Source organism: Raphanus sativus, unplaced genomic scaffold, assembly GCF_000801105.2.
Source record: "Raphanus sativus cultivar WK10039 unplaced genomic scaffold, ASM80110v3 Scaffold2170, whole genome shotgun sequence".
NCBI classification, from domain to species: domain Eukaryota; kingdom Viridiplantae; phylum Streptophyta; class Magnoliopsida; order Brassicales; family Brassicaceae; genus Raphanus; species Raphanus sativus.
In genome coordinates, this window is record NW_026617479.1 from 399 (window position 1) to 16945 (window position 16547).

Sequence of the window (16547 nt, forward strand, 5' to 3'; positions counted from 1 at the left end):
TTCTAGTCTATTTTCGGATTTAAAAACTTGGTCTTTATTTATGTTTTCAAGGAGCCTTTGTTTTAAGTATTTTGTATGTTTCCAAGAAGCTGTGCATGTACAGACTTCTTGCCTATATATTATGGACGAAAATCATGAATAAAATCATCAAACACTTTCTATTAAAAATTCTCTCTGAATCTTGTTTGATCAAAGCTTGTCTAAGTGTTACTCGGATCCTTGATCCTTACCTTGCAAGCAAACCTTTGATAGTCCAAGAGTCATTCCGCAACTCTTTGAAGTATCACTCAATCCACATCTTGTTTCATCATCACAATCCGTTGGAGAGTAGTCAGGGACGTGATCCTCACACCTAGGATCTTATCAAGTGGTATCAGAGCAGATCTCCATCAAAAGGTTGTGTTTTTCCAGTTCTGCAACTTTTAGTCTTTTCATATTCTGTTCTCAGATCTGTTCTAAAGTCTAGATCTTGTTAGAATCATGTTTGTTAATGTCAGATCTGTCTAGAACAAGTGTTGAACTTGCTAAATAATCTGATTAAAAATTCGAAATTGTTAAGAAAAAGAATTAGGGTTCTTCATAAAAGTTTTTGAATCTGTCTCAGTTTCTGTGTTTTCTGTTATTTTCTGTTTCTATGATCTCTTTTACTGGTTTTGTGCTTTAAAATTCAACAGGAACCATGGGAGACGAGGACACTAGGAATAATGGAATGAATCCACTGTTACTTGATGCTTTGACTGCACGCATGAGAGGTTGTGCACTTAGATCGTGAGAGACCTAGAAGGACTTCAGATCGATCTGCTACAGAAAATTACTATAGCCATTCAAACCGATCCATTGGTACCAGAAGAAGGAGGCGTGACCAGGAAGAAAGGCCAAAAACCAGCGATCCTCTTGGTGGTTTGAAACTGAAAATTCCTGAGTTTAAAGGCACTGCTGATCCAGAGAATACTTAGAGTGGGAAAAGAAGATTGAACTCGTGTTCAATTGCAGGGACTACACTGCAGAGTATAAAATGAAACTTGCCCCTACTGAGTTCAAGGAGTATGCTTTAAGTTGGTGGGATAACTTGGTTACAGCAAGAAGAAGAGCTGGAGATTTTCCTGTTGAAACCTGGAACCAGATGAAGGTAATCATGAGGAAGAGATTTGTACCGAGCCACTACCACAGAGAGTTGCACTTCAAGCTCCGAACACTGTCTCAAGGAAGTAGATCAGTTGAGGAATATTATAAGGAAATGGAAACCCTTATGCTGAGAGCTGATATACAAGAAGACAGAGAAGCAACAATGGCCAGATTCATGGGTGGTCTAAACAGAGACATCATGGACAGACTTGAAGTTCATCACTACATCGAGATGGAAGAGCTTCTGCACAAGGCGATTATGTTTGAACAGCAGTTGAAAAGAAGAAGTTACAAGTCTAGCTATGGAGCCAGCAAACCACACTACCAGAAGGACGAAAAGACCAGAGAATCCAGACCATTCTCCAAGCCTAAAGTGGAGGAACAAAGTGTTAAAGGAAAGGAAGTAGCCACTGCATCCAAATCCAGAGACATACAGTGCTACAAGTGTAAAGGATATGGACACTATGCCAGTAGCTGCTCCAACAAAAGGGTAATACTCATCAGAGAAAATGGTGACATTGAATCCGAGGAAGAGGTATCTGAGTCTGAAGAAGAAAGGGTGGAAATGCCAACTCGTGGAGAGTTACTTGTTACTAGAAGAACACTGAATCTTCAAGCCAAGACCGATGGAGATGAGCAGAGAGAGAATCTGTTTCACACTCGCTGTATGGTTCACGGAAAGGTTTGCAGCTTGGTTATAGATGGAGGAAGTTGTACCAATGTTGCAAGTGAAACCATGGTGGAGAAACTTGGTCTGAAAGTCATAAAAAGACCAACAACTTACAAGTTACAATGGCTTAATGACGAAGGAGAGCTAGAGGTAAAGCATCAAGTTAAGGTACCATTGTCTATTGGGAAGTATGAGGAAGAGATATTGTGTGATGTCTTACCAATGGATGCTGGACACATATTGCTTGGTAGACCTTGGCAATCCGACAGAAGAACACTTCATGATGGGTTCACAAACAGATACTCGTTTGAGTACAAAGGAAAGAAGACTGTTTTGGTTCCTTTGACACCGCAAGAAGTTCATCTAGATCAGATAGCCTTGAGGAAGAACAAAGCGACCTCAGAATCTAAGAAAAAGCAGCAGGCTAATATATTGCTTCAACCAAAGGGAAGTTCTTTACCTCACTTGCTGATTGTTTTTAAAGAATGTTTAAACATAACAAAGCCAGTGCAGGATCTTCCTAGCAAGATACAATTTCTTTTGTAGGAATTCAAAGATGTTTTTCCAGAAGAAGCTCCACAAGGACTGCCACCTATCAGAAGAATAGAGCATCAAATCGATTTTATTCCAGGGGCTTCTCTACCGAACAAGCCAGCCTATAGAACCAATCCTCTGGAGACGAAAGAGCTACAGCAACAAGTCACTGAGCTTATGGAGAAAGGTCATATTCGTGAGAGCATGAGCCCATGTGCAGTTCCAGTCTTACTTGTACCAAAGAAAGATGGTAGCTGGAGAATGTGTGTCGATTGAAGAGCCATCAACAATATCACTGTAAAGTATCGATATCCCATTCCTAGATTAGATGATATGCTTGATGAGTTGCATGGTTCTAGCATCTTTTCTAAGGTTGATTTGAAAAGTGGGTATCACCAAATTAGAATGAAAGAGGGTGATGAGTGGAAAACTGCTTTTAAAACGAAGCAGGGGCTATATGAATGGTTAGTGATGCCATTTGGGCTGACTAATGCGCCTAGTACTTTCATGAGATTAATGAACCATGTTCTTAGATCATTTATAGGTCATTTTGTTGTGGTTTACTTTGATGACATTTTGATCTACAGCAAGAACTTGGATGAGCATGTTGAGCATCTTAGAAAGGTTCTAGAAGTACTTAGGAAGGAATCCTCGTTTGCTAATTTAAAGAAATGTACTTTTGGAGCAGATAACCTTGTCTTTTTAGGTTTTGTTGTGAGTGCTGATGGAATCAAGGTTGATGAAGAAAAGATTAAAGCTATCAAGGAATGGCCAAGCCCAAAGACGGTTGGTGAAGTGAGAAGCTTCCATGGTCTAGCCGGATTCTACAGAAAATTTGTCAAGGATTTTAGTACTGTGGCTGCACCACTGACTGAAGTAATCAAGAAAAACGTTGGGTTCAAGTGGGAACAATTCCAAGAAGAAGCATTCCAAGCCTTGAAAGAGAAACTCACCAATTCACCAGTTCTTTCTCTCCCTGACTTTTCTAAAACATTTGAAATAGAATGTGATGCTTCTGGTATTGGTGTAGGTGCTGTGCTTATGCAGGAAAAGAAACCTATAGCTTTCTTTAGTGAAAAGCTTGGAGGGGCTACTCTGAACTATCCAACGTATGACAAAGAGCTCTATGCGCTTGTGAGGGCTTTGCAAACATGGCAACACTATCTCTGGCCTAAGGAGTTCGTCATCCACACTGATCATGAGTCTCTAAAGCATCTCAAGGGACAACAGAAACTGAACAATGGATTGAATTCATTGAAACCTTTCCCTATGTGATCAAATACAAGAAAGGTAAGGAAAACATAGTTGCTGATGCACTATCTCGAAGGTATGTCCTCTTGAACACTCTTGAAACGAAATTACTTGGATTTGAGCACATCAAAACTTTATATGCCACTGATTCTGATTTTAAAGATATATATGCTTCTTGTGAGAAGTTTGGTCGTGGTAAATACTTCAAGAATGATGGTTTTCTCTTCTTTGAAAATAGACTATGTGTGCCTAACTCTTCTTTGAGAGATTTGTTTGTCAAGGAAGCTCACGCAGGTGGACTTGGAGGACATTTTGGCGTGGCTAAGACACTGAACGTAATGCAGGATCACTTCTATTGGCCACACATGAGGAGAGATGTAGAAAAAGCTTGTGAAAGGTGTGTCCCTTGCAAACAGGCTAAGTCCAAAGTCCAAAACCACGGTCTGTATACTCCTTTACCCATTCCTTTGCATCCATGGCATGACATTTCAATGGATTTTGTTGTTGGATTACCTAGGACTAAGACTGGAAAGGATTCTGTGTTTGTAGTCGTTGATAGGTTTTCTAAAATGGCTCATTTTATTCCATGTCATAAAACTGATGATGCTGTGAATGTTGCTAATATGTTCTTTAAAGAAATTGTTAGACTTCATGGAATGCCTAGGACAATTGTTTCTGACAGAGACACCAAGTTTCTTAGCTTCTTTTGGAAAACCTTGTGGTCTAATTTAGGAACTAAGCTGTGTTTCTCTACTACTTGTCATCCACAGTCTGATGGACAAACTGAAGTTGTCAATAGAACTTTGTCTACCTTGTTGCGTGCATTGATTAAAAAAAACCTTAGGACTTGGGAAGAATGTTTGCCTCATGTAGAATTTGCTTATAATCATGCTAGGCATTCTGCATCTAAGTTCTCTCCATTTGAAATTGTCTATGGTTTCAATCCTTTATCACCTTTGGATCTAATGCCTTTACCTTTGAGTGAAAGAGTTAGTTTGGATGGACAAAAGAAAGCTGAACTTGTTAAGCAGATACATGAGAAGGCCCGGATCAATATAGAAAACAAGACCAAGCTGTACGCTAAGCAAGCTAACAAAGGAAGAAAAGAGATGATCTTTGAAGAAGGAGACTTAGTTTGGATACATCTGAGGAAGGACAGATTTCCTAACGAAAGAAAATCCAAACTCATGCCTAGATTAGATGGTCCTTTCAAAGTCATCAGGAAGATCAACAACAATGCCTATCAACTCGATCTCCAAGGTAAGTATAACGTGAGCTCAAGCTTCAATGTTACTGACCTAGTTCCTTATCATGCATATGAAATGGATTTGAGGTCAAATCCTTCTCAAGTGGGAGAGGATGATGTGATCTTGACAAGCAATGGAACTAAAGATATGGAACAGCTTGAACCAGAGCTTAAGGAAGTTGAAGAAAGAACCATGGACCAGCTTGAACCTGAGGAAACAAATGGCAAGGACTTAGAAGTACCAGTTGGTCCAATGACTAGATCCAAGCAAGCCAGATTCAATCAAGCTTTCCATAAACTCTTATACACTATCCAGGGCAGTCTAGAGTGTGCTTATCCAACTACTCTGGTTGTGATTCAAGCCATCTAAGACATTCATCAAGAGAGGTGTTGTGACTTGCACTCTTTTCCTTGGTTTGGTTTTGTCCCATTGGGTTTTCCAAACAAGGTTTTTAATGAGGCTTGGACACAACACTTATACGATAGCCTCTTGATGAAACCATGCCATTTATCTTATTTTCTAGTCTATTTTCGGATTTAAAACTTGGTCTTTATTTATGTTTTCAAGGGAGCCTTTGTTTTAAGTACTTTGTATGTTTCCAAGAAGCTGTGCATGTACAGACTTCTTGCCTATATATTATGGACGAAAATCATGAATAAAATCATCAGACACTTTCTATTAAAAATTCTCTCTGAATCTTGTTTGATCAAAGCTTGTCTAAGTGCTACTCGGATCCTTGATCCTTACCTTGCAAGCAAACCTTTGATAGTCCAAGAGTCATTCCGCAACTCTTTGAAGTATCACTCAATCCACATCTTGTTTCATCATCACAATCCGCTGGAGAGTAGTCAGGGACGTGATCCTCACACCTAGGATCTTATCAAATCTCATAGGAGTTGTGAGTAAGAAGATATCCCACTTTCTATCCAGATGATTCCAGATTAGCCTTTTCGGTCATATGCCATTATCTTCATGATTCTTATCAAACCAGGATGAACCACGATCTAAGAAGCTTTATTTGGAACGACTAATTGTTGAGATGAAGCATCATGAGTAAAGAGAAACCAGATCAAGCATAAGAAAGCAAAGGATCACGAGTACTTGTGAATCAAGTCTGTCCGTACAGCTAACCTAGCTTGGAGCACAAGGTAGCATAGTTGGATATTCAAATAATGTGAAGACTTAAGAGATGAGAAGAGGAGAAGAAGAAACTCGCCAAGTAAAAGAAATGGTTGGCGAGTTTGAAGATGGTCACGGGTGAGAGTAAAGAGAGAGTGGTTCCCAACCGTTGGGACCTGTCCCTTTCACTCTGCCCACTCTACTCACCTCTGTCCATACGCCAGACTTGTTTAGTATTGTTGCAAGTTCTTTGTTTATTATTATCCAGAGATTTGTCTCTCTTTATATACTCATTGTATGCAAACCATTTTCAGTATCAAGAAAATATGTCTTTCATTCTCTTTGTCTCTCAATCTCGCTACTCTCTCTCACTCATCTCTCCATACTTCTAATCTTATCATTCTTTCACGGTATCAGAGCACTAAGCTCTTGAGACCTAATACTTCCGCAAACACATTCTCTGATTTCTCCATTTCTTTTCATCCGTGAGACATCTTGTTCTTGTTCTAGTTCTATTTTTGGCAAAGTTCTTGGTGTTCTTGAGGTGTTCTTCAAGTTCATCTCCAGATTTTACCAAAAATAGCAAAGTTTGTTCAAACTGTTCTTGAGAGTTCTGTTTCTTTCTTTTCTGTTCAAAACACCTTGTCCAACTATTCTTGAGCTGTTCTTATGGATCCCAACTCTGGTTCCTCTCATGAAAACTCAAGAATGGTGACTATTCCAGTTACTCTCAAAGGAGGTAACTACTTACACTGGGCGCGGCTAACCAAGACAGCTCTAGGAGGCAGAGGTCTCTGGGGAGTTGTTGAAGAAGGCTTAGACACCAAGAAGAAGACTATCCTAGGAGAGGATGGTAAGGAGGTGGTGGAAGCTGATGCGGATGCTGGGAACAAGAAGAGAGTTCAAGAGGATCTCCTGGTTCTGTCCATCCTTCAACACAGCCTGGAACCAACAATCTTGGAAGCCTATGACTACTGTGAGACTTCCAAAGACTTGTGGGACACACTCAAGAAGGTGTTTGGTAATGTCTCCAACATCAACCGTGTGTATGAAGTCAAGAGGGCTATCAATAACTTGTGTCAGGAGGATACTGAGTTTGATAAACATTTTGGGAAGTTCAGATCCCTTTGGGCAGAGCTGGAAATGTTGAGACCAGCAACCTTGGACCCTGATGTGTTGAATGAGAGAAGGGAACAAGACAAAGTCTTTGCTTTGCTGTTCACTCTCAACCCCGGGTATAATGACCTAATCAAACACATCCTGAGGGGAGTGAGTCTCCCATCTCTTGATGATGTTTGTGCTCAGATTCAAAAGGAGAAGGGATCTGTGGGGCTCTTTGGAGGAAAAGGAGCTCTTATCATTGCAAACCAAGCCAAAGAAGAAGAAGAGATGGGCGTGGCAAACAAGGGCTCTTACAAACCAGAAGAGAAGAAAGTGTGGGTGTGTGATCACTGCAAGAAGAAGGGTCACGGCAAGGACAAATGCTGGATCCTCCACCCACATCTCAAGCCTCAGAAGTTCAGGACTCCATATGCTGATGCCAGAGCCCATTTCTCTGGTGAGATGGGAGGTTCATCTACACCAAAGCAAGCAATGGTTCCTGGTGATGGAAAGGCCTTAACATTCAGTGGGAGTTCAGCCATGGGAACTGCTCAGGATGAGACTATTAGGAGGTCAGACCTTCAGGCTCTCATCAAAGTCCTCAAGGACAACTCTGGTAACACACTTGGTATCTCTCTTAATGCATCCTTACAATCGCCTATTGCTTGCATTACTTCAACTCATGAAACTAGTTGTGTTAAGCCTCTTGTAATTGATTCAGGAGCTTCTCATCACATGATTAGTGATTCTAGGTTGATTAGTAATGTTAAACCTGCTCTAGGAAATGTGATGATTGCAAATGGGGATAAGATACCAATTAGAGGTGTTGGAACTCTTAAACTGTTTGAAAAAGATACTAGTGCCTTTTATATGCCATCCTTTGCATCTAATCTGTTATCTGTGAAAAAGGTCACTAATGATTTAAATTGCAAAGTGATATTTAGTCCTAATGAGGTTATGTTTCAGGATATTGAGACTAGTAGGTTGCTTGGCAATGGTGTGAGCAAGGGAGACTTGTACCTTCTTGAAGACATCAAGCCGGCAGCTGATTTATCTACTGCTTTCATTTCAATTCCTGTTAACAATAATGTATTATGGCATGCTAGACTAGGTCATCCACACTCTAGGGCTCTGAACCTTTTATTGCCTAATGTTTCTTTTAAAAATGATGGCTGTGAAGCTTGTATTCTTGGCAAACATTGCAAGACTGTGTTTCCTAAGTCTTCCACGATTTATGAACACTGCTTTGATCTTATTCATTCTGATGTGTGGACTGCACCATGCATATCTAGGGAGAATCATAAGTATTTTGTCACCTTTATTGATCAAAAATCGAAATACACTTGGCTTACCATGATTCAGACCAAAGATAGGGTGCTAGATGCTTTCATAAATTTTCAAAACTATATAACTAACCAATTCAATGTTAAGATCAAAGTATTCAGGTCAGATAATGGAGGAGAATACACAAGTCATGCATTCAAAAATCACCTTGCCAAACACGGCATCATCCATCAAACAAGTTGCCCTTATACACCACAACAAAATGGTGTAGCTGAGAGGAAGAATAGACATTTGATGGAAGTGGCAAGGTGTATGATGTTCTATACCAACGTGCCCAAACGTTTCTGGAGTGATGCAGTCATGACAGCATGTTACCTTATCAATAGAACCCCAACAAGAGTACTAGATGACCTCACTCCATATGAGGTATTGAACAACAAGAAACCCTCCCTTGATCACTTGCGTGTATTTGGGTGCTTGTGTTATGTGTTACAGCCAGGTATGCAGCGGAACAAACTAGAGGCCAGAAGCACTAAGGCTGTATTCATTGGCTACTCTACTACTCAGAAAGGCTACAAATGCTATGATCCCAACATGAGGAGGGTTCATGTGTCAAGAGATGTCAAGTTTGTGGAATCAAGAGGGTTTTATGAGGAGAAGAGTTGGGATGAGCTCAAGGACCTCTCTCAATCATCCACTGATAGGGCAAACAATTTGAGAAGAATTATGGAGTCTCTTGGCATCCATATGCCTCAGCCGAGTCAAAATCAAAGTGATGGAGCTGGTGGTTCTGACAATGGGAGTACTGGAGCAGGAAATCAACCTCCAGTAGCTGTGAGTGAAGAGGTTACTCCGGCAAGTGAGGATTCCCATCCTAATCCTGAAGGGGGGAATCAAGAAGCATCACCACACAGTGATCAGGTTCATGATCAGGATGGAAATGCAAATACACCAGCTGAGGAGCAACAAGTTGAGGAACACATAGTAGAGAACCAGAATGTGGAAGAGGAACAGGTAGCTCAACCAATGCTTAGGAGAAGCACAAGGGAGAGAAGACCAGCCTCAAACTGGACAAATACAAGAGTGTACTTCAACAATCAAGCAGTAGCTCATCCAACTCAAGCAGTGTGTCTCTAGCTCAGTATCCAGTGGAACATCAAGCTTTCATGATCAGCTTAGATGAAGAATACATCCCAAGGTCTTATGAAGAAGCTATGGCATTGGATGAGTGGCGTGAGTCAGTTTGGAGATGAGGTTGGGGCTATGATCAAAAATGGCACATGGTATGAGACCAAACTCCCCAAAGGCAAGAAGGCAGTAACAAGCAGACTTCTCTTTACCATCAAGTATCAAGCAAATGGAAAGCCAGAAAGGAGGAAGACAAGACTTGTAGCAAGAGGCTACACTCAAGTCTATGGAGAAGATTACTTGGATACCTTTGCACCAGTGGCAAAGCTACACACGATCAGAGTGGTTCTCTCACTGGCAGTGAACCTAGAGTGGGATCTATGGCAGATGGATGTCAAGAATGCTTTCCTACAAGGTGAACTAGAAGATGAAGTCTATATGAGGCCACCTCCTGGTATGGAAGATCTTGTACAACCAGGAAATGTTCTCAGGCTAAGGAAAGCAATCTATGGGTTAAAGCAATCCCCAAGAGCCTGGTACCACAAGCTCAGCACAACACTCAATGGAAGAGGTTCAACAAGTCTGAAGCTGATCACACTTTGTTTACACTGACCACGGAACAAGGTATCATAGTCATCCTGATATATGTGGATGACATTATCATTACAGGCAGTGATAAAGAAGGTATCATCTTAACTAAGGCTTTTCTTAAATCCTCATTTGATATCAAAGACTTGGGAGAACTAAAGTACTTTCTAGGGATTGAGATATGCCGATCTAAAGAGGGCTATTCTTAAACCAGAGAAAGTACACACTTGATATGTTGAGTGAGGCAGGTGATCTAGGTGCAAAGAAAGCAAAGACTCCATTGGAAGATGGGTACAAAGTATTGCGCAAGGGGAGTTTGAGGATAAACCATTTGAAGATGTCAAGAGGTACAGAAGAATGGTGGGAAAACTCATCTATCTAACCATCACAAGGCCAGATATATGCTTTGCCGTGAACCAAGTGAGCCAGCAGATGCAAGCACCAAAAGTTCATCATTGGGGCATGGTTGAGAGGATTCTAAGGTATCTAAGAGAAGCACCAGGACAAGGAATCTGGATGGGTGCAATAAGAGCACTGAGATAGTTGGATACTGTGATGCTGATTGGGCAGGAGATAGAGTTGATAGGAGATCAACTACTGGCTATTGCACTTTCATTGGAGGCAACTTGGTGACTTGGAAGAGCAAGAACAAAAGGTTGTGTCTTGTTCAAGTGCTGAAGCTGAGTATAGGGCAATGAGGAAGCTGACAAGTGAGTTGATCTGGATCAAGGGGTTGCTTAAGGATTTGGGAATTGAGTTCACAACACCTATCACCATGCATTGTGACAACCAGGCGGCTATACACATTGCCAGCAACTCTGTCTTCCACGAGAGAACCAAGCACAATGAAGACATTGAAGTTGATTGTCACAAAGTGAGGCAAGCAGTTGAGCAGAAGGTTATACTCCCATGCTACACCAGAAGTGAGGATCAGTTGGCATATCTTCACCAAGGCTGCAAGTTCTAAAGTCTGCGAGTTCATCCATTCAAAGCTTGGACTTGTGGATCTTTCATCTCAGTGATCCCCTCTCATGAAGTGTTCTACTCTTTCCTTGTGTGTTTTGTCCCACTGGTTTTGCACATCAAGGTTTTAATGAGGGAATGCTTCATGGTCTTCCAAGCTTGACTTGTTCCACATGGTCAAGCTTGAGGGGAGTGTTGAGATGAAGCATCAGAGTAAAGAGAAATCAGATCAAGCGTAAGAAAGCAAAGGATCACGAGTACTTGTGAATCAAGTCTGTCCGTACAGCTAACCTAGCTTGGAGCACAAGGTAGCAAGTTGGATAATTGATAATGAGAAGACTTAAGAGATGAGAAGAGAGAAGAAGAAACTCGCCAAGTAAAAGAAATGGTTGGCGAGTTGAAATGGTCACGGGTTGGAGTAAGAAGAGAGTGGTTCCCAACCGTTGGGACCTGTCACTTTCACTCTGCCCACTCTGCTCACCTCTGTCCATACGCCAGACTTGTTGAGTATTGTGCAGTTCTTTGTTTATTATTATCCAGAATTTGTCTCTCTTTATATACTCATTGTATGCAAACCATATTTGAGTATCAAAAAATATGTCTTTCTTCCTCTTTGTCTCTCAAATCTCGCTACTCTCTCCACTCATTCTCCATACTCTAATCTTATCATTCTTTCACCACTAATCAGTGCAGTGGAGATAACCAGGAAGTTGAATAAATCTCATAAGTGTTGTGAGTAAGAAGATATCCACCTTCTATCCAGATGATTCCAGATTAGCCTGTTCGGACATATGGCATTATCTTCATGATTCTTATCAAACCAGGATGAACCACGATCTAAGAAGCTTATTTGAACCACTAATCAGTGGAGAATAACCAGGAAGTTGAATAAATCTCATAGGAGTTGTGAGTAAGAAGATATCCCACTTTCTATCCAGATGATTCCAGATTAGCCTGTTCGGACATATGCAATATCTTCATGATTCTTATCAAACCAGGATGAACCACGATCTAAGAAGCTTTATTGGGAACCACTAATCAGTGGAGAATAACCAGGAAGTTGAATAAATCTCATAGGAGTTGTGAGTAAGAAGATATCCCACTTTCTATCCAGATGATTCCAGATTAGCCTGTTCGGACATATGCATTATCTTCATGATTCTTATCAAACCAGGATGAACCACGATCTAAGAAGCTTTATTTGGAACCACTAATCAGTGGAGAATAACCAGGAAGTTGAATAAATCTCATAGGAGTTGTGAGTAAGAAGATATCCCACTTTCTATCCAGATGATTCCAGATTAGCCTGTTCGGACATATGCCATTATCTTCATGATTCTTATCAAACCAGGATGAACCACGATCTAAGAAGCTTTATTTGGAACCACTAATCAGTGGAGAATAACCAGGAAGTTGAATAAATCTCATAAGAGTTGTGAGTAAGAAGATATCCCACCTTCTATCCAGATGATTCCAGATTAGCCTGTTCGGACATATGCCATATCTTCATGATTCTTATCAAACCAGGATGAACCACGATCTAAGAAGCTTTATTTGGAACCACTAATCAGTGGAGAATAACCAGGAAGTTGAATAAATCTCATAGGAGTTGTGAGTAAGAAGATATCCCACTTTCTATCCAGATGATTCCAGATTAGCCTGTTCGGACATATGCCATTATCTTCATGATTCTTATCAAACCAGGATGAACCACGATCTAAGAAGCTTTATTTGGAACCACTAATCAGTGGAGAATAACCAGGAAGTTGAATAAATCTCATAGAGTTGTGAGTAAGAAGATATCCCACTTCTATCCAGATGATTCCAGATTAGCCTGTTCGGACATATGCCATTATCTTCATGATTCTTATCAAACCAGGATGAACCACGATCTAAGAAGCTTTATTTGGAACCACTAATCAGTGGAGAATAACCAGGAAGTTGAATAAATCTCATAAGAGTTGTGAGTAAGAAGATATCCCACTTTCTATCCAGATGATTCCAGATTAGCCTGTTCGGACATATGCCATTATCTTCATGATTCTTATCAAACCAGGATGAACCACGATCTAAGAAGCTTTATTTGGAACCACTAATCAGTGGAGAATAACCAGGAAGTTGAATAAATCTCATAGGAGTTGTGAAAGAAGATATCCCACTTTCTATCCAGATGATTCCAGATTAGCCTGTTCGGACATATGCAATATCTTCATGATTCTTATCAAACCAGGATGAAACACGATCTAAGAAGCTTTATTTGGAACCACTAATCAGTGGAGAATAACCAGGAAGTTGAATAAATCTCATAGGAGTTGTGAGTAGAAGATATCCCACTTCTATCCAGATGATTCCAGATTAGCCTGTTCGGACATATGCCATTATCTTCATGATTCTTATCAAACCAGGATGAACCACGATCTAAGAAGCTTTATTTGGAACCACTAATCAGTGGAGAATAACCAGGAAGTTGAATAAATCTCATAAGTGTTGTGAGCAAAGAAGATATCCCACCTTCTATCCAGATGATTCCAGATTAGCCTGTTCGGACATATGCCATTATCTTCATGATTCTTATCAAACCAGGATGAACCACGATCTAAGAAGCTTTATTTGGAACCACTAATCAGTGGAGAATAACCAGGAAGTTGAATAAATCTCATAGGAGTTGTGAGTAAGAAGATATCCCACTTTCTATCCAGATGATTCCAGATTAGCCTGTTCGGACATATGCAATATCTTCATGATTCTTATCAAACCAGGATGAACCACGATCTAAGAAGCTTTATTTGGAACCACTAATCAGTGGAGAATAACCAGGAAGTTGAATAAATCTCATAGGAGTTGTGAGTAAGAAGATATCCCACTTTCTATCCAGATGATTCCAGATTAGCCTGTTCGGACATATGGCAATATCTTCATGATTCTTATCAAACCAGGATGAACCAATATCTAAGAAGCTTTATTTGGAACCACTAATCAGTGGAGAATAACCAGGAAGTTGAATAAATCTCATAGGAGTTGTGAGTAAGAAGATATCCCACTTTCTATCCAGATGATTCCAGATTAGCCTGTTCGGACATATGCCATTATCTTCATGATTCTTATCAAACCAGGATGAACCACGATCTAAGAAGCTTTATTTGGAACCACTAATCAGTGGAGAATAACCAGGAAGTTGAATAAATCTCATAGAGTTGTGAGTAAGAAGATATCCCACTTTCTATCCAGATGATTCCAGATTAGCCTGTTCGGACATATGCCATTATCTTCATGATTCTTATCAAACCAGGATGAACCACGATCTAAGAAGCTTTATTTGGAACCACTAATCAGTGGAGAATAACCAGGAAGTTGAATAAATCTCATAAGTGTGTGAGTAACAGATATCCCACCTTTCTATCCAGATGATTCCAGATTAGCCTGTTCGGACATATGCCATTATCTTCATGATTCTTATCAAACCAGGATGAACCACGATCTAAGAAGCTTTATTTGGAACCACTAATCAGTGGAGAATAACCAGGAAGTTGAATAAATCTCATAGGAGTTGTGAGTAAGAAGATATCCCACTTTCTATCCAGATGATTCCAGATTAGCCTGTTCGGACATATGCAATATCTTCATGATTCTTATCAAACCAGGATGAACCAATATCTAAGAAGCTTTATTGGAACCACTAATCAGTGGAGAATAACCAGGAAGTTGAATAAATCTCATAGGAGTTGTGAGTAAGAAGATATCCCACTTTCTATCCAGATGATTCCAGATTAGCCTGTTCGGACATATGCCATTATCTTCATGATTCTTATCAAACCAGGATGAACCACGATCTAAGAAGCTTTATTTGGAACCACTAATCAGTGGAGAATAACCAGGAAGTTGAATAAATCTCATAAGTGTTGTGAGCAAGAAGATATCCCACTTTCTATCCAGATGATTCCAGATTAGCCTGTTCGGACATATGCCATTATCTTCATGATTCTTATCAAACCAGGATGAACCACGATCTAAGAAGCTTTATTTGGAACCACTAATCAGTGGAGAATAACCAGGAAGTTGAATAAATCTCATAGGAGTTGTGAGTAAGAAGATATCCCACTTTCTATCCAGATGATTCCAGATTAGCCTGTTCGGACATATGCCAATATCTTCATGATTCTTATCAAACCAGGATGAAACCACGATCTAAGAAGCTTTATTTGGAACCACTAATCAGTGGAGAATAACCAGGAAGTTGAATAAATCTCATAGGAGTTGTGAGTAAGAAGATATCCCACTTCTATCCAGATGATTCCAGATTAGCCTGTTCGGACATATGGCCAATATCTTCATGATTCTTATCAAACCAGGATGAACCAATATAAAAGAGCTTGATTGGAACCACTAATCAGTGGAGAATAACCAGGAAGTTGAATAAATCTCATAGGAGTTGTGAGTAAGAAGATATCCCACTTCTATCCAGATGATTCCAGATTAGCCTGTTCGGACATATGCCATTATCTTCATGATTCTTATCAAACCAGGATGAACCACGATCTAAGAAGCTTTATTTGGAACCACTAATCAGTGGAGAATAACCAGAAGTTGAATAAATCTCATAGGAGTTGTGAGTAAGAAGATATCCCACTTTCTATCCAGATGATTCCAGATTAGCCTGTTCGGACATATGCCATTATCTTCATGATTCTTATCAAACCAGGATGAACCACGATCTAAGAAGCTTTATTTGGAACCACTAATCAGTGGAGAATAACCAGGAAGTTGAATAAATCTCATAAGTGTTGTGAGCAAGAAGATATCCCACCTTCTATCCAGATGATTCCAGATTAGCCTGTTCGGACATATGCCATTATCTTCATGATTCTTATCAAACCAGGATGAACCACGATCTAAGAAGCTTTATTTGGAACCACTAATCAGTGGAGAATAACCAGGAAGTTGAATAAATCTCATAGGAGTTTGTGAGTAAGAAGATATCCCACTTTCTATCCAGATGATTCCAGATTAGCCTGTTCGGACATATGGCAATTATCTTCATGATTCTTATCAAACCAGGATGAACCAATATATAAGAAGCTTGATTTGGAACCACTAATCAGTGGAGAATAACCAGGAAGTTGAATAAATCTCATAGGAGTTGTGAGTAAGAAGATATCCCACTTTCTATCCAGATGATTCCAGATTAGCCTGTTCGGACATATGCCATTATCTTCATGATTCTTATCAAACCAGGATGAACCACGATCTAAGAAGCTTTATTTGGAACCACTAATCAGTGGAGAATAACCAGGAAGTTGAATAAATCTCATAAGTGTGTGAGTAAGAAGATATCCCACTTTCTATCCAGATGATTCCAGATTAGCCTGTTCGGACATATGCCATTATCTTCATGATTCTTATCAAACCAGGATGAACCACGATCTAAGAAGCTTTATTTTGGAACCACTAATCAGTGGAGAATAACCAGGAAGTTGAATAAATCTCATAGGAGTTGTGAGTAAGAAGATATCCCACTTTCTATCCAGATGATTCAGATT

The 16547-nt window shown here is 40.0% G+C and overlaps 1 protein-coding gene across 1 annotated transcript; it reads left to right on the forward strand.

Annotated features, from left to right (window-relative positions):
- Window positions 1–1015: 1015 nt before the first annotated feature.
- Window positions 1016–5196, forward strand: LOC130505318 (uncharacterized). Its single transcript, XM_056999919.1, is given in 7 exon segments — window positions 1016–2066; window positions 2340–2594; window positions 3036–3566; window positions 3569–3660; window positions 3790–4561; window positions 4715–4840; window positions 4898–5196. Coding segments are annotated over 7 exon segments (3126 nt in total).
- Window positions 5197–16547: the final 11351 nt, after the last annotated feature.